Genomic DNA, 26,976 nt, shown 5'->3' with positions numbered 1-26,976 from the left:
TGGTGTATGGTATTTTATGGTATCTTTTTAGTAGCCTGAATGGACTGAGAGAAAATATTGCCCAAGTTTGCTAAATCTACTTGTATTTCTTAAATTTATCCTACTTCATCTTTGAATTTCCAAATTACATCTTACTTTTACAAGATAAACTAGAAAATTTCATTATTTTATAATAACTTGACATTTCTTTCCTTTCAATTAATCATTCATTCTGTACTTCTTTTGTAAAGAGTAGCAAATTATTTGTGTGATGCAAACTTACATGACACAGGATGATGACTGCTTTTACTATCTTGCCTATATCCTACATAAAACTTAAGGCATGTTTTCTCGGAAGAATATTCTCATAAGAGACCGACCAAGGTTTTAAAGCTCATGTTAAATCTTATTAGTTTCACTTCTGTCTTTATAACAAAATTCTATTAACATATTCTTTTAAAAAAATCATAAGATTATTTTATTTATAATGAATGTTATTCTCTCTAAACTTTAAATCATAAGTTACTCTTATAACAGAGAATCAAGTTAAATACCACCAAAATGGAATGAAGACAAAACAATGTGCTATTACATAACAGTGTTTGGTATTCATAATGATATCCAAAAAGTCTTGTGTCATGGTCCATTTCCAGTGAACTTCTCAAGAAACTGCTAGGGAGTAGTCAGTCCTTCATGTAGACATTTTATTGCAAGGTGTGCTAGATGTGGTTCTTGATTGCATCAGAAGTCAGTCAAACAGGTGCTCTGAAGAACAGCTGATACCACAACACTATTCATATGCAATCCATCCAGAAATGCAAAGCATGCCTTCAGATCCTTTGGTTGTTTTTATCACAGTCCTTTTGGAAAGTTGATTGATTGTTCCCTTAAAATTCTAAACAGGACAAATCAGTACCTATACAGTTTGTGCCAACGTCCTTGACTTTCTTACGATCACTGACTTGTTTATCAGATCATACGGTGAGGGTAGTCTTATTTTATCCATATTTTTGCTGTAAACATTGAGAAATATGCCAAGGACAACTAATAAACCAGACCATACATACCTAAATGAAAGAAATAAGGAAAAAAGAATATTAAATTTCACAAGGTAATAATTTTTGCTAACAAAAGAATTTGATAATCAGTTTACAATATTTCTTCAATGAAATAAATTTTTTGGTATTAGAGGCCTGTGATAACAGCATGAAAATACATAGTATTCTTATATCTGATTAGCTTGAATTCCATATCTTTTATGATATAAAAAATACCAAGTATCATATGCAATGAGGTTCATCTGAACTTTGTGGATAATAGCATAGAGTACTACGGTAACCAAAATATTAAGACTATGCTTAAAATATTGAGTATATAAATCTACTAAAGGCCATCTTGGGAATTCAGCTCCACAGTACAACCAGCTATTCCAGTTGTACAGAATACAAAAAGATAAAAAGGGACATGTAAGCATAATTTAATTACTATAATGTACACCTAGCCCATGCAGAAAGGAAAATCAATTTATTATCAATTTAATAATCTGTTAAACACTGATGGAAACTTATTTTAGGGTTACCTTTAAAGTTCTGTATCAAGTATTCATGATGCTATTTTCATACAAATACCACTCAAAAAAGAGAACAGTAAGCAATTTCACAAAAAGCCACAAACTAGACCACCATACAATAATCATGGGAGACTTCAACACACCTCTCTCACCACTGGACAGATCTTCCAAACAAAAGTTAAATAAGGAAACTATAGAACTCAACAACACAATTAACAACCTAGACTTAATTGACATACATAGAATATACCACCCAACATCAAGTAGTTACACATTTTTCTCAGCAGCACATGGATCCTTCACAAAAATAGATCATATATTATGTCACAGGACAACTCTTAGACAATATAAAGGAGTAGAAATAATACCATGCAGCCTATCTGATCATAATGGAATGAAACTGAAAATCAACGATAAAAGAAGGAAGGAAAAATCATGCATCACGTGGAGAATGAACAATAGGTTACTGAATGATCAATGGGTCATAGAAGACATCAAGGAGGAAATTAAAAAATTCTTAGAGATAAATGAAAACACTGACACAACATATCGGAATCTATGGGACACATTGAAAGCAGTTTTAAGAGGAAAATTCATTGCTTGGAGCACATTCCTTAAAAAAAGAAAAAACCAACAAATAAACGATCTCATATATCATCTCAAAATCCTAGAAAAAGAAGAGCAAAATAACAGCAAAAGAAGTAGAAGGCAAGAAATAATTAAAATCAGAGCTGAAATTAATGAAATCGAAACAAAAGAAACAATTGAAAAAATTGACAAAACCAAAAGTTGGTTCTTTGAAAAAATAAATAAAATTGACAGACCCTTAGCCATGCTAACGAAGAGAAAAAGAGAGAGAACCCAAATTACTAGCATACGGGATGAAAAAGGCAATATCACAACAGACACTTCAGAAATACAGAAGATAATCAGAAATTACTTTGAATCCTTATACTCCAATAAAATAGAAGATAGTGAAGGCATCGATAAATTTCTTAAGTCATATGATCTGCCCAGATTGAGTCAGGAAGATATAGACAACCTAAACAGACCAATAACAATAGAGGAAATAGAAGAAACCATCAAAAGACTACCAACTAAGAAAAGCCCAGGACCGGATGGGTATACAGCAGAATTTTACAAAACCTTTAAAGAGGAACTAATACCAATACTTTTCAAGTTATTTCAGGAAATAGAAAAAGAGGGAGAACTTCCAAATACATTCTACGAGGCCAACATCACCCTGATTCCTAAACCAGACAAAGACACTTCAAAGAAAGAAAACTACAGACCAATATCTCTAATGAACCTAGATGCAAAAATCCTCAATAAAATTCTGGCGAATCGGATTCAAAAACATATCAAAAAAATTATATACCATGATCAAGTAGGATTCATCCCTGGGATGCAAGGATGGTTCAATATACGGAAATCAATAAATGTTATTCACCACATCAATAGACTTAAAAATAAGAACCATATGATCATCTCGATAGATGCAGAAAAGGCATTCGACAAAGTACAGCATCCCTTTATGTTCAAAACTCTAGAAAAATTAGGGATAACAGGATCATACCTCAACATTGTTAAAGCAATCTATGATAAGCCACAGGCCAGCATCATTCTGAATGGAGAAAAATTGAAGGCATTCCCTCTAAGATCTGGTACAAGACAGGGATGCCCTCTCTCACCACTTCTGTTCAACATAGTCCTCGAAACACTGGCCAGAGCAATTAGACAGACGAAAGAAATTAAAGGCATAAAATAGGAAAAGAAGAACTTAAATTATCACTATTTGCAGACGATATGATTCTATACCTAACAGACCCAAAAGGGTCTACAAAGAAACTATTAGAGTTAATAAATGAATTCAGCAAAGTGGCGGGATATAAAATCAACACGCATAAATCAAATGCATTCCTGTATATCAGCGACAAATCCTCTGAAACGGAAATGAGGACAACTACTCCATTCACAATATCCCCCCCAAAAATAAAATACCTGGGAATCAACCTAACAAAAGAGGTGAAAGACCTATACAATGAAAACTACAGAACCCTAAAAAGAGACATAGAAGAAGACCTCAGAAGATGGAAAAATATACCCTGTTCATGGATAGGCAGAACTAACATCATCAAAATGGCGATATTACCAAAAGTTCTCTATAAGTTCAATGCTATCCCAATCAAAATCCCAACAGCATTTCTTGTAGAAATAGATAAAACAATCAGGAAATTCATATGGAATAATAAAAGACCCAGAATAGCAAAAACAATGCTAAGCAGGAAGTGTGAATCAGGCGGTATAGCGATATCAGACTTCAAACTATACTACAGAGCAATAGTAACAAAAACAGCATGGTACTGGTACCAAAACAGACAGGTGGACCAATGGTACAGAATAGAGGACACAGTAACCAATCCACAAAACTACAACTATCTTATATTTGATAAAGGGGCTAAAAGCATGCAATGGAGGAAGGATAGCATCTTCAACAAATGGTGCTGGGAAAACTGGAAATCCATTTGCATCAAAATGAAACTGAATCCCTTTCTCTCGCCACACACAAAAGTTAACTCAAAATGGATCAAGGAGCTCGATATTAAATCAGAGACACGGCGTCTGATAGAAGAAAAAGTCGGCTATGATCTACATACTGTGGGGTCAGGCCCCAAATTCCTCAATAGGACACCCATAGCGCAAGAGTTAGCAACCAGAATCAACAAATGGGACTTACTCAAACTAAAAAGTTTTCTCTCAACAAAAGAAACAATAAGAGAGATAAACAGGGAGCCTACATCCTGGGAACAAATCTTTACCCCACACACTTCAGATAGAGCCCTAATATCCAGAGTATACAAAGAACTCAAAAAATTAGATAATAAGATAACAAATAACCCAATCAACAAATGGGCCAAGGACCTGAACAGACACTTCTCAGAGGAGGACATACAATCAATCAACAATTACATGAAAAAATGCTCAACATCGCTAGCAGTCAGAGAAATGCAAATCAAAACCACCCTAAGATACCATCTCACTCCAGTAAGATTGGCAGCCATTAAGAAGTCCAACAACAACAAGTGCTGGCGAGGATGCGGGGAAATGGGTACACTTGTTCATTGTTGGTGGGACTGCAAAATGGTGCAGCCAATTTGGAAAGCAGTATGGAGATTTCTGGGAAAGCTGGGAATGGAACCACCATTTGACCCAGCTATTCCCCTTCTCGGTCTATTCCCTAAAGACCTAACAAGAGCATGCTACAGGGACACTGCTATATCGATGTTCATAGCAGCACAATTCATGTTAGCAAGATTGTGGAACCAACCCAGATGCCCTTCAATAGATGAATGGATTAAAAAATGTGGCATTTATACACAATGGAGTATTACTCTGCAATAAGAAATGACAAAATCATAGAATTTGGAGGGAAATGGATGGCATTAGAGCAGATTATGCTAAGTGAAGCTAGCCAATCCTTAAAAAACAAATGTCAAATGTCTTCTTTGATATAAGGGGAGTAACCAAGGACAGGGTAGAGACGAAGAGCTGGAGAAGAAGAATAACATTAAACAGGGATGATAGGCGGGAGGGAAAGTGAGAGTTAAGGGAAATTGCATGGAATTGGAAGGTGAGCCTCAGGGTTATACACAATTACATATAAGAGGAAAGGAGGAGTAGGAGAAAAATTATATAAGTGGAAGAAAGGATTTATAGTAGAGGGGATGGAGAGAGAGAAGGGGAGGGGAGGGGAGGGGTGAGAGGACAGTGGAGAATGGGATAGACAGCAGAATACATCAGTCAGTAGAAAGGCAATTTGTAAATCAATGGAAATGTAACTGATGTGACACAGCAATCTGTATACGGGGTAAAAATGGGAGTTCATAACCCACTTGAATCAATCTGTGAAATATGGTATATTAAGAACTATGTAATGTTTTGAACAACCAACAATAAAAAAAAAAAAGCCACAAACTAAGTCACTAGGACACAACTTACAGAGTACTTCTCTACTTTAAATCCTTTGTGAAAAAGGCCATAAATAAACAAGTAGTTTTTTAAAACACATACTGTAAATATGCATTTATTAATTTGTGCCAGGGCATTAGGTAATCCCTTAATGTCAACAGTGTACACATTCATATAGGAAATAGGGTTACATTTGCACTGGGCTCTGTTTTGGCAATTTAAATATACGAAATGACAAATTTGAAATAACAAATTATAAACATTTCTAAAACAGAAAAAGACACATCAATAAGAGGTCAAAATGAAAACAATTCCTAATATAGCATAACAGGAAAAAAATCCCACATTAATTTACTGTAAGAACCACCACCAAAAAAAAAAAAAAAAAAAAAATCCAACCCATTCAATAAATGGGCTAAGAAGCTGACCAGACACTTCTTATAAGAAGATATACATTTAATTAACAAATATATGAAAAAAAAATGTTCAACATCTCTAGTAGTTAAAATAATGCAAATCAAAACTACTATAAGATTTCATCTTACACCAGTCAGAATGGCAGTTATCAAGAATACAGACAATAAGTGTTAGAGAGGATGTGGGGGAAAGGGGATACTCATAAATTATTGGTGGGACTGCAAACTGGTGCTACCAACATGGAAAACAGTATGGAGATTCCTTAGAAAACTTGGAATGGAACTACCACTTGACCCAGCTATCTCACTCCTCGGACTATACTCAAAGGACTTAAAATCAGCATATTATAGTAACAGCCATTTCAATGTTTACAGCAGTCTCAATTCACAATAGCTAAACTGTGGAACCAAACTAGATGCCCTTCAATAGATGAATGATAAAGAAACTGTTCTACACAATAGAATATTACTCAATATTAAAAGAGAATAAAATTCTCTTTTAATTTGCAGTTAAATGGATGGAGTTGGAGAATATCATGCTTAGTGAAGTAAGCCAATCCCAAAAAAACAAAGGCCTAATGTTCTTTCTGATAAGTGGATGCCGATCCACAATGGTGAGAGGGGCATGGGAAAAATAGAGGAACTTTGATTGGGCAAAGGGGAGGAAGAAATGGGGAGGGGGTATAGGGGCAGGAAACATGGTGGAATTACCTTAAGTGTATGACTGTACATACATATGGTGTGATGCTACATTGTATACAATCAGAGAAATGAAAAGTTGTGCCACAATTGTGTACAATGAATCAAAACGCATTCTGCTGTCATATATACCTAATTAAAATAAATAAATTAAAAAATAAAATAAAACCTTTGTAGAGCGAAACAAAATCAATACATTTTCTGCAAAAAAGGTAAAAAAGTTGAAAATAAGGATATTTAAGAAGAAATGTGAAATGATATCTAAAAATAGAGAAATTTATTGCAATTAAAAAGTACTTACTGAAATGTGAATGGTTTAGCAAAGAATATAAAGGAAAGTACAATGGTCATTGCTTTTCTTCCTGTTGTCACTGTAGGAGTAAAAAATTGATTAGAAAGTGCCTCTTAGCATGGTAACATTTTGGAAGTCATCTGTATTCAACAAATATTTATAGCCAGCTACATGCCAGGATCTATGTGAGGTGCCAGGAACAATGCAAAGCAAAAACCAAACAACCAGGCCCTATTCCTGCTACTGTGTTTATGGTTTTGTGGGGAAGCATGAATATTTAATACAATGAAATGCTAAAGGACAGCTGTAGGAAGTGTGCAGTGGACGCTATGGTACTGTGGAGCCACATCATCCCTTAAAGACAGTTCAGTAGAATAGAACGGCTTTCTCTCCTAAGGTGGATGTGATTAGGTAGAGTGGGCTTCTTTGTTAAAAATAGAAAAGGACATAAAACTATTTTAAAAATGGTGATCTCTGGATAAGACTGAATAATTTTTACAATCCTCTTTACATGTCTTTATTAACTTTTCCCTGTCCTTCTAGGGGTTACAGCTGGAAGTGTGCCATAAGGCTGAAACCTTTCTCCCTCGTCCCAGGCAGAGGTAGGCACTGCACACATCTGCATTGCAGCCTTTCCTCCATGTTGCAGAGCCAGCTGCTGTCAGCCCATGTGCTGTAGTTTCTCCCCTTCCTCATCCTTGGATCCTCACACTCCACAGTCTGCTGGAACTCAATATTCAAGGCATGACTGAATGAACACCAAATGAAGAAACTTACGGCAACATGTGCCAGGGCTTTATTTCCAGGATCTATTTTTGGTAAAAGAACCTGTTTTTAGCTGGTATAATTCTAGTCTCTCCTTCATGTAAGTATGGTCATGTGATTAGGCTGTGGCTAGTTAAACTTGAACAGAAGTAATGTTTCTAGAAATACAATTTTTAAAAGAAATTTTCATAAAGAGATAGGTGTAGCTTTCATCTTCCCTTACTCCATCCCACTGCCTGGAGGGAGAATGAAGACAGCCCAGCAGATAGATGGAGACTGAATTATGGATAACCATGGAGTTACTACATGTGCTTGGGAGGCAGTGCAGGATATGGTCAAGAGCACTGGCATGGAGCCAGATGGCCTTGGTTGGAACCTTGTCTCTAGATGAGTATCAGACAAGTCAACTTTCCTGTGCCTCAGTTTGCCCATTTTATGTTCCATAAAATGGAACAATAATAGAGCCTACTTTTTTAGGACTGTTGCAAAAATTAAAATAATTAATAGACATAAGATATCTAGAATGGTTTCTCAATATAATAAGGGCTATGGTGTGTAGTAGGTATTATTTATGACCACCTCTGGATTTCACAGAACAGGAAAAAACAAAACAAAACTGCCTACACTGTTAAGATAAGGGCTGCATTTCAGTTCTGGCAAATGACAAGCATATCCAGTTACTGACTCCCCTCACATGACTAGACATTCCTCTAAAACAAGAAATACAAGCTTCCTTCCTCTAGAGTGCCAAGCAAAGTCCTGGCACTGAGCAGGTGCATAAGTATTATCATGAAGAAAGAAAGACCTTGTTGTACTAGAAAAGATACAAGTGAAAGGTTTAAAAGCTTGGTTTAAATTGAACCTATCATATTTGAAAGGCAAGGAAACTGGAATTTCAGGAATAAGTTAAAAGTGTATAAAGGTAATATTTTCTTTGAAGGTATTCATCCCATTATATTTTTACAGCAAATTCTTTTAATGCATTTAAAAGTTACTATTTGGATAAGTGCATACATTTCTCTTTAAACTTAGCCTTTAGGGCCTGGGGTGTAGCTTAATGGTAAGAGTGCTTGCCCAGCAGGTAAGACCATGGGTTTGACCCCCAGCACCACAAAAAAGAAAAAAAAAAGTTTTAAATTTGAAAACAAGAAATTAAATTGAAATATCAATTGCTTTAGAATAATAATTTTAAGAAATTATTAAGTCAAATAATAAACTGGTATAACAGAACAACTTTTTTTGTCTTTTGGAAACAGCATCAGAGAAAACATAAATGCTTACTTCATTATCTAAGCAAATAAATCCCTCCTACCTGTTACAGCAACAAGTGCACCAAAAATTTTAATCAAAGCCAGAACAAAAGAAATTCCAAAATATCCAGTGAGGGAAAAAAGGAATGCATAACCATAGGTCTGAATTGGATTCTGCAACAAATAAAAAAGCCTGTTAAAAAAATACAAAACCTGACATATTACAAATGAACTAAAACCACAGATTTTAATAACTTCTTAAGCAATAATAAGCCACTCACAATGCAGTCAAGCAAACATTATTTAGTTTTCATTTAATGGAAAAATAATAATGAAATTAAAAATTCTCAACTTCTACATTATGAACTGCTTAAAAATTAACTAATAGGGTATAGCAAGGATAAATAAATTCAAATATCTATCATTTCATTTCTTATCTACAATACTATATTAGAGGAGTTATCAAATTATACCAACAATAGCCTTTTTAAATTAGGAGAATTAATATTATAGAAAACATTTTTATTTAAAAAAATGAAATTAGTATTTACCTTTGAACAAAATGTTACTGCAGGGCTTAATCCACTAGTACATGTCAATCCCAATAATATGTACACAAAACCAATTGAATATGAATATAAAACCTAGAATAGATAAAGTGGGAAAGAGCACTATCAAATCAAAATAGAAAATTGAGGGTTTTAAGTAGAGTTCAGTTAATTTATTTAAGTTTGCAAAACAAAACCTTTGTAGCAGTATCATTCCCATTTGTCCCAATTCTCTGGAAATGATGGTTGATCCTAATGGATTATAAGTACACTACAAGTTATCTTATGTACCAAATAACAGCACTACAAATCCTTTCTTACACATGTACATAATTATTTCTTTTTTTTGCCTAGTTTAATTACTGAATACAAACCAGATTTAATGTTAGCATTGTAAAAATATATACAATCAAAATGAAACCCTTAAAGTTACTTATAGAACACGAAAAGAACCCCAAACATTAAGTTTACAAGCGATATTAATATATATTGAAAATAAGCAGTACAAGGCATAATGTATTGCTTAATTTCCCTACTAACCATTTTATCTCTGTTTATTATAGTCTTCATAAATAGTCTCAGGTACTGCTCCAAATGAATTCCTTCACAGATTTCTCACAACCAACATATGTTATAAGTGGGTTGTTTTTTTTTTTTTTTTTTGGTACTGGGGATTGAACCTAGGGATGCTTAACCACTGTACCACATCCTCAGGCCTTTTTTATATTTTATTAAACACATAGTCTTGCTAAGTTGCTGAGGCTGGCTTTGAATTCACAATCCTTCTGTCTCAGCCTCCCAAGCCACTGGGATTACAGGTGTGTCCATAATGCCTGGTTGCAACAGGTGTTCTTAGTCTATTGTTCCTCACTAATTTGCAAATGAAGTTATTAAAACTTAGAGATGTATTTTCCCAAATATGAGGTAGTAAAGTTAGGATATGAACTAAGGCTATCAGAGTTTAACATCTTAACCACTACATTTTATTAACTTTCTAACCACCTACAGTTCCATAATTCCCTCTTAGGACATCTTTTTCTTACTTAGAAAAAGTAGTTATAATGATCAAGAAAATTATTGATCAAGAATAAAGTTACTATATTACTAGGATGTACTTAAAGATGCACCAGTCTGTGCTGAGAAAGTAACAGCAAAGAATACTCCTCTATATCCTCAATGTGATGCATTCTGTCTATGAAGGTTGTTGGTTATAAGATTAATGTGCTCTCGTTCTCACTCTCTCTCTCCCCCTAGATATAAAACCATTTAGAAGATACATTGAAAGAAAAGAAAGTATTTACAATAACAGCAAAAGAAAGACCTAACAATAACTTTAATAAGAACTGTGTTGGATTTATATGATAGAAATGTTAAGTTCTAATAGACATTAAAAAAAAAAACACTTGAATAAAAGAAAGTCATACCTTATTCTTGGACTGAAAGAATCAAGTGTACAGATGCCATTCTCCCTAAATTAATTTATAATTCAATGCCATACCAATCACAATACCAATGGGATTTCTAGTTTTTTTGGGGGGGAGTATGGACACCCAAGAATTACTATTGGTAGTAATGTTCTGAAAAAGAAAAGGAACAATGCTGGCTAGTCCTAACAGATGGCAAATGTATGGTAAAGCTGCTGTTGTTATATGTACTGATGCAAAAATAAATTCAAGTGAAATCTATTGTACATTAGAATATGACACTATAAAGAAGGCATTTGAAATAAGCTGGAAAGTGGCCTTATTTGATAAATGTAACTGGAACAAAAGAGTAGTCATGAAAGAAAAATATTTTTAGAGTCTTGGACTGAATTAGGATTTAACAAAAAAAAAAAGGAAATCATAATACCAGACAACATGGTAAAATATTTAAAATCTTAAAGTTAGGAAAATTCCCAGCCAGAAGTCAAAGATAAATTGGACCATATAAAAATTATAAACTTTTACATGGAAAATAATACTAAATACAAAGCAGGGAATAAAATAAAATATAAAGGGTTCTATAAATGGATAAAAAAACTATAAATCAATGAGAAAAACATGATTAAATATACAGGCAGCTGTTAGTAGTGGTAGTGGTAGTTTTTCTTTTTACCTTCCTATAATGCCTGACTGATTACTTTAGGAAAACAATGATAAATTAGTTTAAAAATGCAAGGCAAGTCCTTGATATTCTATTTCATAAAAATAAGCACATTACCATTTTTTTAATCTGTCTGACATGAAGGAAAAAGCACTTGAGTATTTACCATTTCAGAATTAGAAGCATTGTGCAGTTTCATAGCTTTCTCTTGAACATTTCCAATGACAGCATCTGCACACAGTGCCAGGGAAATAAGCATGACACCTTCAAGAAGGTAAAAGAAACAGTCTCCTTACTTAATCAAGTTCTAGCAGACGTTAAATAGACTAAAAAGCAAAGGCAGGTTTTCAATCACACCTGCTCTGTAAAGCTATATTCTTATCCACAATCAGATGCAATAAGCACACAGGTTGAAAATATTAAAACAAACAAAAGTCACACTAATGCTGTTATTATTGCATTTCAACATTAAATAAGAGTTTCACTCTCACTGTAGATTATATGTTTGAAAAAACTTACTGTATTAAGGAAGAAGTTCTAGCTTTATTATTTACTGCCTAATCATACATTTTTATGTACTAAACTTGATGCTGAATGCTCTTTTACTGGTTTCAAATATTGAAAGACATGGGTTTTTGAGGATCTTCAAAGGAATTTCCTACCTCCTGAAAGGCTATTCAAAGATAATCCCCAAAATATTCCAAATAATGGCAATAACATGAAAACACTTCAATTGTATTCTAAGGGGAATATTTTAAAGAAAATTTTTATTTGAGCAAGTCTGGATGTTTATACTATTCCTTTCAAAGTTTTGTCTTTAATAGCCACTTTATCACATCTTCTTTAGGTAATACACTCTAGAAAGATCAGAGAAGGGATAAACGCTCATCAATTATTCTTCATGAAATATGGCTGGGTTCTAATTCTCTTCAAAAATATGCAGCTGAAACTTAGGAGGGGCTAGCACCAGAGGTACAATGAAAAGTTATGGTGCCACAGGAGCCTCACTTCCCACTCCTTTACTGCATGTGGCTTCACACCCATTACTCCCTCATCTTAATACCCCTTCCCACTAGCTCTGTGTGAGGCAACTTATCATTATCTTGTTCTATGGGTGAAGCTTAAAGAGGTGTGGTAATTTACTCATGGTTGTTTATTTTTAAATAATTCAAAGAGAATTTGAATCTACAACTCTCATTGCAAATTATGTACCTTTTTCAACATTGCCTTTTCCTAAATAATAAAAAAATCAATTCCTGCTGATTTCACAATCTTTAGAGTTTCTGATTTGTGAAAATTAAGCATTCCTTGAAAACATATAGACTATAACAAGAACAGCTGTAATTCACAGCATTCTCTTAAATGAGCAGTGAGTGCTTATAATCAAGTTTAAAGAGCAGACGGAGTAGGTCCTACCAGACTCTTGTGGGTTTGAGAGGCAGAACTGTTTACATTGAAATCCATTCACTCAGCCTGGCCAGCCAGGGTATTGAGGAAAACTTGACAACTGGTAATATGTCTTGATTCTTAGGAAAATACATATTTTTTTCATTATGTGAAAGTTTATTATTTTTTCTCAGAAACAATTACACTTTATACTTGGTGATATTATTACTTTTTTTGCTCTTCTCTGAGCTTCTTTGAAGACCTAGACACTTTAAATAGTCTGTCAAGTTAGGAGATGATACTAAATTAGTATTATTAGTAAAATTATTTCAATAATTTTAGTGCAGCACTGTATATACAATAAACCCCAATAATACCACAAAACAATTTATCTGAAAGGTAAACTAGAATAAGAACAGGATGCCCACACTTATTTTTTGTTCATATTTTTGCACATCCTATAAAAATTTTTCTGCTTTTGACAAATCTAACTTTAATTTGTAAAATTTTACATAGCACACTAAAGAGAAAACTTTTTGGTAGAAAATTTAAGCACTTTCAGGTAATACTCATATATACATTACATAGTTTAATATTAAAGTACAGCATATCTTTCCCCTTTAGCACAAACATTGACAATAAATTCACAAGTTTTAAAGTTTTTGTTTGTTTGTTTGATGGTGCTGAAGACTGAACCCAGGACTTCTTGTATGCTAAGTGCTCCGCAACCTGAGCTACATCTTCAGTCCTCAGTTTTTTGTTTTTGTTTTTAATGAGTAGAAACAATGACTACTGTATTTCCCCTATTACTCATGTGCACAGTTATAATTCAGCAGGTAAAAAATTAATCTTAACCTACATTTGATCATCAAAGATTTTGACTGGGCAGCCTCATTATGTTGAAATAAAAGGTACTACAAAAACTTACATTTCCAGAGCTGTGATATTTTTACTATAGCTTATAAACGTCTAAAGGCCTTATGTTAGATATGTGAATCACAGATGTTATACCATCATTTAAAATCCTTGTGAAATTTTAGAAGTTCTTACTCTAAACCAAAATGCCTATAAAATCTAGAATTATAAATTCCTTACCTGTCAGATTGAAGTTAGGTGCAATTGTGCTGTCAGCAAGGGTAAACCAGATGAGGCCTAGGCTCATGCATAAGGCAGCAGAGACATCTGCAACATTGTAACGCTTTCCTATACAAAACAAAGGTAAGCCCACCTCATTATGAGAATATTAATCAAGCCTAATGTTAGACCTATGTGATTAACCCAATAGAACTGGGATCTGTTTTTTAATATCCAATGCCGAAAATATGAAGAACACTTAGATTCAGGGATGAGACAGTCACAGAAGGGCTTCTGACGATTAAATGATCAATGGGCACAGCATGTCTTTAAGTTAGAAATGAAATCCTACATCATTTGTTATGATAGTGAATAAAATACACATGGTCATATATTGCTTAATGGCGAGGATATGTTCTGAGAAACCCATCTTTAGGTAATTACATTGCTGTGCAAATATCACAGAGTATACTTACACAGACTACGACAGTTATGATTTCCCTGGGCAATATTATCATATGTGACTACCTTCCTATGTGGCACACTGTTGACTGAAACATCTAATGTAGTACATGACTGTATATTGGTGAACACTGACAAGAATAATGTGCATTTGAAAGTATTAAAAAAATTTTTGTAGAAATGAGTGTTTTTAATGGATTTATATTAAAAGGCAAGATTTCCTTGTTTATAAATACCACGAGATATTCACATTTAATAAAATGAAACGTAGTATAATTTTTTAAGGATTATAAGTAATATTATATGTGCCTCATCTGTGATTTGATTTTTTTTAAGCATAGAGTTGAATTTATTCAAATGAGAAAAAAAGAGACAGCTCCAGAAGGGTGGGAGGGGACCCAACAGGGACTGCCAAAGTGTGATTTTTTAATACGGATTGAAGTAAATTTTTCCCACATGAACCACTGCCCTATGATGATATGTCAAGTTGCTATAAAACACACTTTCATTGTATAAGGCTTATTGGGAAGGAATAAAATAAAAATGTTGCTATATACGACATTTAGTATTACAGAAACAATTACTAAAACATGAATATTCCTCATGACAGCTAACAGGTAGAACAACTTGATATACTGCTAGTTGCTGTGGATCCTCTTCTCCTCATATTTTCATGTTTTTTAAACTTAGCTGGAGCTCCAAGACATCAGTAAGTTAGCAGGGTTAGTAACCCATTCAGACTAAGCCTTATTTTAATATGACAATTACCCACTGTACAATGGTTGAGTGTGGGCTCTGAAGAATAGAATAAAAGTATTGAGAAAAGGAACTTTCCAGGTACTTCTGAGCTAAATCTTTAATATGTGAATACAGTATTGCTAGAAATGCCTAAATTTCAAAGTAAAATTCTTTTCTCTCAAGTCCAAATTATTGATTCCAGATGAGGTTTATCAGAGAAGTATCTATGTTTTTTATAATACCTTATGTTTATAAGATACCCTTATAACTGTTAGGATACCTAGATACTCACTAAAATATGATAGATGCTTAGTGTTTTCCTAATGCTAGATGCCATAACATGTCCTACTGGTTTCAAATAGTATGAAAATATATCATTACTATACCTTGAATAAAAACTCCTCCTAGCATAACAGGAATCAATTTGCAGCACTTGAAGATGACTTGGGTGGGATAATTCAGGTAGCCCAAGGAAGTGTTTGATAACCCCATAGTACCCACTGTTAGAAAAGCTATTATCATGTAGGTTTTTCCTGGTATTCTGTAAAAGACAATTTTTAAAACCTTCATTTTGGGGACCCAATTCATACTATTTTGTTTTTCGAATTTCTGGTTAATTTTTCTGTAAATATGAGTAAAAATATCACTACTCTTAAAGTTGAAACACTTATATAAAAGAACACTGATAAAATAACAATTTGCTTTTATTATAACTAATCATAAATGAGGACTCTCAACTATGTAAAAAGTTAGAGATTCTTACTAAAGGTATAAACATTGATCAAAGGGTTTTAAACAGTATTTCTAGCTACAGTTAAAAACAATATTGACTAAATTTAGAAAAAGAAATTGCTTTAAAAAATATTAGCCTCTATAATGTAAAAGGCACCTAAAATAATTTCAGCAAAAATTTAACTTCTAAACTGTTGTTCTGTTGTTTCCTAATGTTTCCATCTAGCATTAGGAAAAAATTATCTATCCATTCTCCTAGCATAAACCTAAGCAGAATTTCTTAGGGAAAAAAGTGCATGAGCTTTAAAATTCTAGACATGATTTTTATTATACTATCTTATAAATCAACTCTCTGTGTTCTATAAAATGTCACAACAATCTGACTCTCTGATCTCAAAATCTTTTAATTTTCGGCTCTATCTAAATTTCCTAAAGAAGATTCCTTATTAGCATCTTTAGAATTTCAAGTCATTATTGTGACCCTATGCTCACACTGACTAGATATTTAATGGTCTAAAATAATAATGTTGTACACTGGTGTTAGAAACACAATGAGTCACTATTCACATACTTAAGTGTAATTTCCCTTTTGAAATTTGTGATTATGTTTAAACAAAGGCAACAACAATCCCTCATATCTTTTATATGGTCAGACATAAGGTAAAATAATTAACTAGGAAAACTTAATTACAATTCATCACGTCTACATTTCAATTTTGAGACCTTTCCCAGTTAAGTATTAATACAGTAATCAATATTTAAATCCACTAGAAATAACGTGATATGCTCATATACAATAGAGTACCCCAAAACATTTTCACACTGTCCGTAAACTTCATTGTCCTAATCAGTGAAGATATATAATGAAAGTTTCCCTGGTAATGATACAAATCAAATTTCCTCAGACACATCACAAAAACAGTGGTGGTGGCCAGAAAATTAAAGTTCAAGTCAAAAAATTTACAAGATTAGAAAAGCAGTATAGCACAGGTAGAAAGAAAAAGAGCCCGAAACCCAGGAGACGTGAAAACCTCAGCAAGTCTGTAGGTCTTTGTTTTCTCATACATAAAATAAGGAAGTTGGCTTTTTGCCTCTAGAATTCTCATTGTATTTTATTTAATACCTCAATTACTTACTTCTTTAGAAGTAGTGTCAAAACTATAACAGAAACCACAACAAAAACCTCTCAAAACTGATTTGACAGATCTCCTTTGTTAAAAAAAAAAAATCAAAGTAATTAAAAATGGAATTAATCTTTGGTGAAAAATAATAAGTAGCATATATAGGGTGCTACAGTTTATGATTTGTGTTAACACACATTATCACATTTGATTCCCAATAAAATTGAGAATTTCAGTGACTTCCCTGAGGTTTTGCCAGAGCTAATAAGCAACAGCACCAAAATGATTCAAACCCATGTTTTCTAACTTCAAATCTTGTTCTCTTTCCTATACACAGCTATTTACATAAATATAGGGGGGGGGGAATACAACCCTAAGCAAACAGTTTAGCTAATTAAAGGTTTAAAAAACAACTACTATAATATTAAGTATATTAAGTAATATATGATTGGGCATATTTTCATTGTATCTTCTTTAATGACAGTTTTTAAAATTTAAAATGCCTCCGAAGGAAAAAGTTTCAATTCAAAATTACATTTAAGTCTGTAAATTCTTCTCCCAGATTCTTTAACTTACGTTTAAATCAAATTATCTTTTAAAAACACATTATGGTCACATGGCTTAAAGGTTGAGATAGACATGGCCCACTCCCATCTCATCTAGGTAGCTAACGGGAGGTGTTTCCTTCTGATATCTTGACAGGAGATACATCATCTTTGTGCAACTTTTCACTTAACAAATATGGCATTATTGTCTTTTTTTTTTTTTTTTTTTTACCTTAGAAGCAACTGGAGAACCAAGAGTTTGCAATAGGTAACAAATCTTCAGGTTTCCTTACATATTAGTCTTGATAGATATATTTCATTGCTTTTTATTCTATCATTTATGGCTATGTTATGATTTCAGAGCATGAAAATAAGGAAGATGATATTCTCAGACTCAAATATTTTTATTTTACTATAACAGTTTATTGGCAGTAAAGAGTTTGGCAGGCAAAAACTGGATATGTGAAGAAACTCGTGTCACAGATTCTTCTAGGAAGAATCTTATGTCACAGAATTATATACTTAAAATTGTACAGTTACCATCACACAAACTTCAAAATCATTTTTTTGTTAAAAAAAAAGCTATGAAAAATTTTTCAATTAAAAAAAATTTTCACTTTACTGAAGGATTAAACATTTACATGAAAGAAGACAGAATGCCCATATTATAGTCTTTATTGTATTTGAACTGCACAACAGATATGTGAAATCAATATTAGGGTGTGATAATAAAGGAATGACCACTCTTCTTACATTTATCAAAATTTCACAAATTCCTAACCACCTTCTATTCATAATCAGAGACTGTTTCCATTCATGTTGTTAAATATGCCATAAATTTTTCATTTCTAGATGTTTGTTAATTTAAAAAATATTATCAAACCAGCCACTTAGATTTTAACAAAAAGTAATGAAGTATGTTTTTCTAATGTTTGAGAGTGAAAATCTTAGCTACTGGATGTTCCATGGCCATTTTAGTTGGATATATCCCACAAAACATTAACTTCACATTTTAAAAATCACTACAAAAACAGATATTTCACTCCATTACTTCCATGTCAGCTGCACCCTAAACCTTCCTGTAATTATACTTATTTTAGTGAACTTTATAAAAATATACATATTTCTGTTCAAAAAGATATATTTTACCATAAGTTGAGCATCAGTGTATAAAGAAAACATTATATTAAGCTGATTATACTGATAACAATTCATGATTAGATAACATTAATAGGAAATATACATTTCATGCATATTTAACAAGCTAAATTTTTTCTAAAAGAAGATTCAACTAATACTAGTGAACTTAACTAACAAAAAACCAAGCTACATACCTTCTCCTTTTATCCTGAATAAGCTGAAGTTCTATTAAGCCAAATATGGAGTAAAATGCAAATTGCACTAAAGTAAGGTACCAGCCATAGGACTTAAAACCCTCCACTGAAAATATTAATTCCTGTCAAAAGACACATGGATACTGTTAAGTTCAAGTGGATATACCAACTTACTCTTGTTAAATTCTCATAAAAACAAAATCAAGCCATAGTCTCCCACCCCATAGTAACTCAGAGAAGTCAGAAATTAGTTTTCCCCAAGAATTGACCCTACATACCCAAGTATGAAAATCATCAGAAAATACAAAGCAACATGATGTGCTGCTTTATTTAAGCAAATACACACCACAATTAAAAGTTGCCCAAAACAATGAAAGAGGTGACTGACTCAAGAACGTATAAAGAACAGATTTCACTAGAAGTCTATCATCTTAGGGCTATTCTACAGAAACATAGTTCAAATCAATAATATAATTTTTCAAAATTTTTGTGCCCCAGATTATGTACAACTTTTCCCTAAACACAGTATTATATCATAAAGTCACATTTACATCATTTATTAGAAAGTTATTTTAACAAGTCATTAAGAGTTATTTTACTGAAATTATCTGGCTTAATTTTAAATGAATAAATCAAACTGCCTACCTTATGTGCAGATGTGCATGTATGTATATGTCACATTAGCAAACCTCAACCATTTTCCTTAAACTATTTCAATGCCTGATTAGACACACGGGCTAAGAACAATGTCAATTTCACAAAGTAAAAGAGGTAAAACTAAAAATGTAATTTGCAGTGGTTTTTCCAATTTAAAACTCTGCACGCACTGGTTATTAATGAAAATATTTAATCATTAATCAAATATGAAAAATGCATCTAATGAAATTGTAAGGTGAATTTTTAATTCATTTTCCTTTGCTATAGGTACCTTTGGTGCCAAGCTATTTGTTAACAGTGGAATACTGAAGGATAAAAAAATTTCAACAAGAAATTCCAATCTCTGTTTTTAACTCTTATTCATAATATCTTAAGTTATATCATCTTCTTATATGAAATCAATTGTAAATATTAATATTTTTAGTTCATGTTTTGGTTTACATTAATATTCTTCATGGCAGTCTCTTAGCTAGCTAAATAAGTCAAAATTCTACCTTCTTTATTTACATTTATCTTTATAATTAATCTATATAAAACAATGAAAAAGTAATATTTTTGAAATCACTCTTTATTTATTAGTATTAATGTATGCCAGAAATACTGTTTTCAGAAAACATCATTCCTTTTCTTGAATTACAAAGCTTCTCTCACTTTATGGAGTTGTATTAAAAATCTAAATCGCTAAAGGATAAAAACATTCATTAATTAAATGGCCATTAATAACACTGATTCCCACTATAACATTTTTACTAGCTAGGATCCTCACTCATTCAGCCCATGTTTTTGAAAGTTAGAGATTTGCTGCTGGCCAAATGTATAGAACTATCCTAAAATACAATGCAAATACAAAACAAACTATTAGTTAGAAGTGTTCTGTATAAACAAAAAATCACAGATAAGATTCTGGCAAAGTGGAATTAGAGAAAATACAAGTTAAAATGAGAAGTATTTGACTATTAAAAGATTAAAAGGACTTGTCTATTATAGAATTAAAATATCATGATCTATTTTTATAAAAAGGACTTTTATCATTGAGCTCAAAGAATTGAGAATTGTGCTACAATTTTATTGGAAAATTATGTTCCCAGGTATCACATATATTTGAAATTTTCTTCTTTTTAAAAACTAACACACGGCTGCAAATATCTACATTTTGTTGAATATTTAAAAATATATTTTCATAATTTAAATTTTTCAAGATTATCATCTTCCCTCCCCACTTAAAATAATTTACTCTGAAACTCTGTTTTCACTAACCCTTTCAAGAAGTCCATTTGTATTTATGAAAAATTCAAATTTATAAATCAACTGGTAAACTCTTAGTAAAAATATCACAGACAACATTTTTAGTAAGTGCTAATACTGAAATTAACTGATATAAATGATTAACATATTACAAACAAATAACTATTTACCTGCAAATATCCATAAATTAGGTAAAATACAAAAACTCCAGCAACACATATGAAAAACTGTGTAAGTTTGTTAAATTTGCTGAGATTTATGCCAAGTACTATAATGTCATCAATTGACTTAATGTGTGGTGACATTGTTTGGGTTTTGGATGGCACAGTGATAGAGATGTATTTTCTGGAGTTGTTAAACTTGAGGTCCATTGTTCTTATTTTGCTGCATTCAGGGCTTCCAGAGTTATCTCTGTGGGTTTGCTGTATTTCGTTTAATTCTTCTGTTTGCTGTGCCAAGTCCTAGAGAAGGAAATATGCAATTAAAGTAAAACATTTATATCATAAAGTATTGCTCCAAATACTAATCTAAACTATAAAACTGTGTAGATGAGGCTAATTCTGTAGATGTACTATCTTAACTTCTCAATTACAGCCTCTTAACAACCAAAAACTCCACACCTAACTGCCAATTTATCAAGTATAAACTTGAGAGAGCAACTGCATCACTAAACTGGATATAGACCACACTCATTCCATAGCAACAAACCAAAAGCTAATCTGTTTTGTTAAAGAATTAAGCAGGAGGTTGGTTACGGTTTCATATCTAGTAAGTAGATAACTTTTAGAATCTACAATAGTGTAAGCATAACATTCTCAACATTAAAGTTAATCTTTACTTGGAGAACAGTAAAGAATAAGTGGTGTTCCTTTAAATACTAGAACAACTGTAAAATCTATTTGCCAGTAACATTTTAAAAGTTGCCCAACTGTAAGTTGCTTAAAAAGCTAATTTACCAGAGACTGTAGAATGAATAATATGTTTTAGTAATAACATTTCTTAGGCTAAAATATGTATTTTTTCTTTTGGAGATCATTTTAATTTTAAAAGTCTCCGGGGTGTAAAAGGCTGGAAAATATGTCATCTTTTGTCAGTCTTTGGGGGAAAAAAGTATGAGGCATCATGGAAGACTGTCAAATTTCTCTTTGGATTTCAATAAACTGAAACTTAAATTCCACGTAAAGGTTGAAGAGACTCAAGATTTAATGACAATTAAAGATTAGAGCACATTTATGGGAAAAACCTTTTTTCTAGAAAAGACTATTATGATTCCAGTGAGAATGAAAATTTATACACCAAGGGCTGAAGAGATAAGTATAATTTTGACAGTGAGCTTCACTTGGAACTCTTTTAATAGAAACTGTTGGTTTAAAATAGTAAGAATTAGTGTTGCCTCTATGATCATTCCCAATTTACTGATTCACAAAGATGAACTAGGCCCTAATTCAAATGAGGGCTGAGGCTCTGAATATAACTTGTAGCTAAGAACACTTCAGTCACCAAAACACTTTATTTTATACCGTCTGTGCTATGTGTTTAAACAGAGAATGTGCAGTTTTACAAAGTTTTGCTTTGTTTCTTTTTCTTTATTTTTTCTTCCTTGTACTTTGTTCTTTTTCTCAGTTATGTTTCAATCATTGCTCTCTCTCAATTAAGACTTTTTACACTGTCTTGTAGGATAACCTTGAAATGTGATTGTCTTTATAAACTGCTTTAAATTATTGTCTCTAATGAATCCTGCTTTTATATGTAATTATAATGCACCAAGTAAAAAAGTAAACAGATAAAAGAAAGACCAGTAGAATAAAGAAAGGGATTGGGGAAGGAAGGGAAATGGGAAGTACTGGGAAATGAAATGCAGCAAGATTTTTTAATGTGCAAATATAAATATATCACAATGAACCCCATTGTTATGTATAATTAAAATGTACTAATAAAAACATAATACAAATAAGTTATCTTCATTAAACATTTCATCAAACCTGTGCTTGAATAAAGAACAAAAAATTTTAACAACTATTTGCTATGCATTAAGCATGGGCAAAGAGCACCAGTTAAAAATATCTGGCAGAAGATAAGCTTCTAAGCTCCCTTTCTCTCACTTCTTTCAATAAAGCCTAAACCAATATTTCATTCTTAAAACATCATGGACTTTCAAATAATCTTGCCCTCTGGTCATGATGTCCTTTTACCTGGTCTCCTTTCTCTGGTCAGGTTTTGAAGTTCAGCTTTAATGTCTCCTTCGTGACACCCTCCCCCTAACTCCCCCAGTTGGGAAGAGACAGATGAAAGAGAAGATTCATATTCTTGTAGTCTCTGCATCCAATAATTGGATAAAGCAAATAAACTGGTCCTTCCTCTCGATACTCTCAAACTTTAGTTTGTAATCGTCACCCTCTGTTTGAAACGGGCTATGGTGTTGGCAAGCTTTATTCTGTAAGCAAAAATCTTACAGAATTTGGAGAAACACATGTATAGAATAAAGCTTATATAAAATCTCATTCCTGCTTTTGTTCATATCAAAATACTTCTCCAGAAGGTAAACTTCTCTCAAAGTCACCTTCTTCTGTGATGTATGTAATTTAGCAAAATGCCAAGCATATGAATACAATTCTAACTAATACTTCAAGAAAATAGTATAGCATTGTGCTTTAATTTAAACAGATCTGAATTCAAGATTGGGTTTTGCTATGTATTAGCTAGGGAGTCTTGGGCAAATTATTTAACCTTTCTGGGCTTTAAGTTCTGTACCTCTAAGAAGGGAATAGGGCAGGAAAAGTGTTAAAAATATGGTTACCATAGGATTTCTGCCGTGACCATATGAAATAAATGTAAAAGTCTTCAGTACATGGTATGACAGTACATGTATGTTAGTGATTGTTGTGGTTTAGATGTGGTATCCCCCAATAGTTCATGAGACAATGTGAAGTTTGGAGAAGAAATGATATAATCATCTTAATCTAATCAGATGATTAATCCATGATGGAATTAACTGAACATTAACTGGAGGCAGGTGGGGTGTGGCTGGACCAAGTGATTTCTTGGGGGCAAAGCTATGAGATATATATTTTGTTCTGGAGAGTGGAATCTCTCTCAGCTTCCTGATGTTAACTGTTTTCCTCTGCCACACACTTCCACCATGATGTTCTCCTCACCTTGAGCCAAGGAATGGAGCCAGCCAGAATACTATGGATGAAGAGCTCTGAAACTAGGATCCCTAAATAAACCTTTTCTCCCCTACAATTGTTCTGGTTGGGTGCTTTTAGTCATAGCAGCAAAAAGGCTGACTAAAACAGTGATAATTACTGAACTACTTAGAAATACCATTGGTGTGGTCTCTTGTGCTGAAGCTGATTCACTCTTTGATGTGCAACTGGAAATATGGATCTGTATTTCTTACCCAGACCTCTCTCCAAATGCCTCTATGATATCTCAGTGAAATTCTACTGTCACCATATATTAAACATGGCCTAATATGAACTTATTTTCCCCTGAAAACAAATCTTTTCTTCTTCCTATATTCCCAATATCATGTAATGTTACTTAGCATGAAACATAAACTCAAAGTCCAGGAGTTACCTTAAGATTCTTTCTTATTCCTCACATTTACACCCTGCAAAGATTCCTATTGACTCTACATCCACAAGTATATCTAAAATATTTGACGTTACCATCAAATAGCCATTTTCTCCAGATTAGATTGTGTATAATCTCCTTATCTTTCACACCGATGAACACAAAATTTGGCCATGCTGCAACTTTGATTAAGACCTTGTACATTAAAAACTAATTGCTGTTCTAGATCTTTACAGCATGGTTTATGTACATGTAATATGTAAACATAATTTACAAATGTCTAAATCATAATGGCATGACTTTTGTGTGTGCTTTTCCTTCAAAAATATGAGTTCCTTAAGAGATGATGTTGCTTTCACAGGCTGTTCAAGCATATAACAAAAATATCAGATATTAAATGAAGGACTCTCTTGCACTTTAGTAACCATCATTGAATCAACAGTATTCTGCTGCATTCCATCATTTTAGCTCTCCCAACATATTTCTTTACAACCTCAGAACTGCAGATCTCGGCCACATATGCAGTTAAATTCCTCCAGCACTATCCTTTCTAAGCATGAACAAAAATACCAACATCTCTCCCGAATTTTCCACAAAGCACCTGAAATGAACATGAAAACAAGTTTCTTTCCCTTTCTTGCTGGATGCATCAGTACCACCAAACCTACCCTTTAAGTGCTTTGCCTTTAGAATGTAGTTTTGTGTTATTAATCTGCACACTGCTGAGCAGGATGCATGACCAATGAAGGCCTCTTTCAGCATGATTTATATACATGTAATGATGCCCAAGGTTTGCCATTTCCCTTCCATTTAAAACATTAAGGACTGATATAAACTAACGTCTAAAGAAATTGAGCCTGTCTTTGTGAAACAGGAATTTAAAATAGTTTTCAAATTAAACAAACAATATTTGGCTTTGCCTTAGAACTTCACAATAACCCATGAAACTAAAATAGAAAACCACAAGTGTGAATCACTGCCTGAGTTCTCTTCCTAAACTCAAAATAGATATCTACCTTTAGTTCCTTGAAGGTACAAATAACAGCTAAAATGGAATTAAAAGGTAGCATCTCTAGTACATATTGGATATTTCAAAATTATAAAGTGATAGTGTTGACTTATAATGACCTAAGGAAATCAAAATCAGTTATTTCTTAATCTCTCTTTTCTAATCTGAAAGACTCCCACTACAAAAAAAAAAAAAAAAAGAAGAAAAAGGGGGTGGGGTAGCACGTAAGGAAAAATCTGTCATTACTGTGCAAGTAACCTGAGAAACATGACTCCGTATTTTGCCACACTTAATGTTAGAAATAAAAGTGTAATTTTCCCTTGATTAACTGCACTGTATATCAACCACGGCCTATGGAGTACCAAAAAACAAAATAAGATTCTGTCTCATTTCTTTTTACACACTTCATTATACAAAGTTCGAGAAACGGTGCCAATCTGTTACTCCCCCCCCCCACCAAGGGAAAATGCTAAAATTAGGATTTTATGTATTAAGTACAAATAATACTACCTAAATTATATTCAAATGGTAATTGCATCCTCTTCCAAGTTTCAAACTGTCACAACCATTGTTTTTCAAAATCCGTTGGATTTTCTAGATACAGGGAAACCTACTACTGCATAAGAAATGCAGATGCCCGATATCTTAAAAAATTCTGTGAGTGCACCAAATGATTCCCCCTTCTGCTTTCAACATTCCTTTGAAAGAAAAACAGACGAGGTAGCAAATCAGCTGCAAAGACTGGAGGAACTTGCAGAACTTCTAGTGACATAAACTCAATAGCAAGGCAAGAACAGTCAGTCACCTTCCAGGGAAAGGGAAATGGGCATCAGAGAACCGTGGAGTCCCCTCAAAACATGGAACCCGGAAGTGATTCTTAAGTGCAAATGGTCCTGGGGAAAAGCAGGAGCCTGACAGTCCTGCAGAGGCCCAAAGGTGCACAGCCTAGAGAGCCCTGGGGCTGGCCTCCTCCCAGGGAGTCCACGGTGGCCTGAAGGCGTTCTCGCCGGCCCCAAGAGGGTAACGGGTGTGGGAGAAACAGGTGCTCCTCCCTGGAAACCGTGCCCGGAGGTGTCGGCTCCTTTTTTAAAGAGGAAGTCACCCGCTCCCGCCATCCCGACCTCATCCGCTCCTAGAAAGCTCCTTCAGCGAGGGGGACACCCGCAATGTCTAAGGTCTTTGAGGGATACAGATTCTGGGTCCCTAACACCAGAAGGGCGCCGGGGGCACGCCCACCCCCAAACCGGCTCGTCACCTGGGTGACCTTAGCCCGGACGGCGCCTCGGCCAGACGAAACGTCGCCCCCTCCCCAAGTCGGTCGCCATCACCTCCTCTTCCTCCGCTTCCTCTCCTACTTCTGGACTTTCCACAGCCGCTGCCGCCTCCCCGGAAGGCGCTCTCATCACCGGCACCCACGCGCCACTTCCGCTTACGTGTCTGCGCGCGTGCGCAGGAGCGCGACCCCGCCCCCTCCAGGCCCGGGGCCGACGTCGACGCGCGCGCCGTCGCCTCCAGCGCTGGCTC

The 26,976-nt window shown here is 33.8% G+C and overlaps 1 protein-coding gene across 3 annotated transcripts; it reads right to left on the bottom strand.

Annotated features, from left to right (window-relative positions):
* Window positions 1-451: 451 nt before the first annotated feature.
* SLC35B3 (solute carrier family 35 member B3) lies at window positions 452-26,976 on the bottom strand. 3 transcript variants are annotated; one of them, XM_081294028.1, is made up of 10 exons: window positions 26,781-26,976; window positions 21,038-21,328; window positions 18,966-19,087; window positions 15,620-15,774; window positions 14,055-14,162; window positions 11,740-11,837; window positions 9,492-9,584; window positions 9,003-9,114; window positions 6,935-7,004; window positions 452-1,046 (listed from the first exon to the last, which is right to left on the bottom strand). In XM_081294028.1, exons 1-10 carry the CDS (start codon window positions 26,853-26,855, stop codon window positions 896-898), a joined length of 1,275 nt encoding a protein of 424 aa, XP_081150154.1. In that variant the 5' UTR covers window positions 26,856-26,976; the 3' UTR covers window positions 452-895. The 3 variants fall into 3 exon arrangements, with proteins under 3 accessions (XP_081150154.1, XP_081150156.1, XP_081150155.1); XM_081294030.1 differs by lacking the exon at window positions 26,781-26,976 and adding an exon at window positions 25,963-26,146; XM_081294029.1 differs by having other exon boundaries at window positions 454-1,046; window positions 26,708-26,845.

The sequence above is a fragment of the Spermophilus citellus genome (genome assembly GCF_964194105.1).
Source record: "Spermophilus citellus genome assembly, chromosome: 5".
NCBI lineage: Eukaryota > Metazoa > Chordata > Mammalia > Rodentia > Sciuridae > Spermophilus > Spermophilus citellus.
The sequence above is the reverse complement of the archived record's forward strand: the minus strand, read 5'-3'. Positions and strand labels throughout refer to the sequence as shown.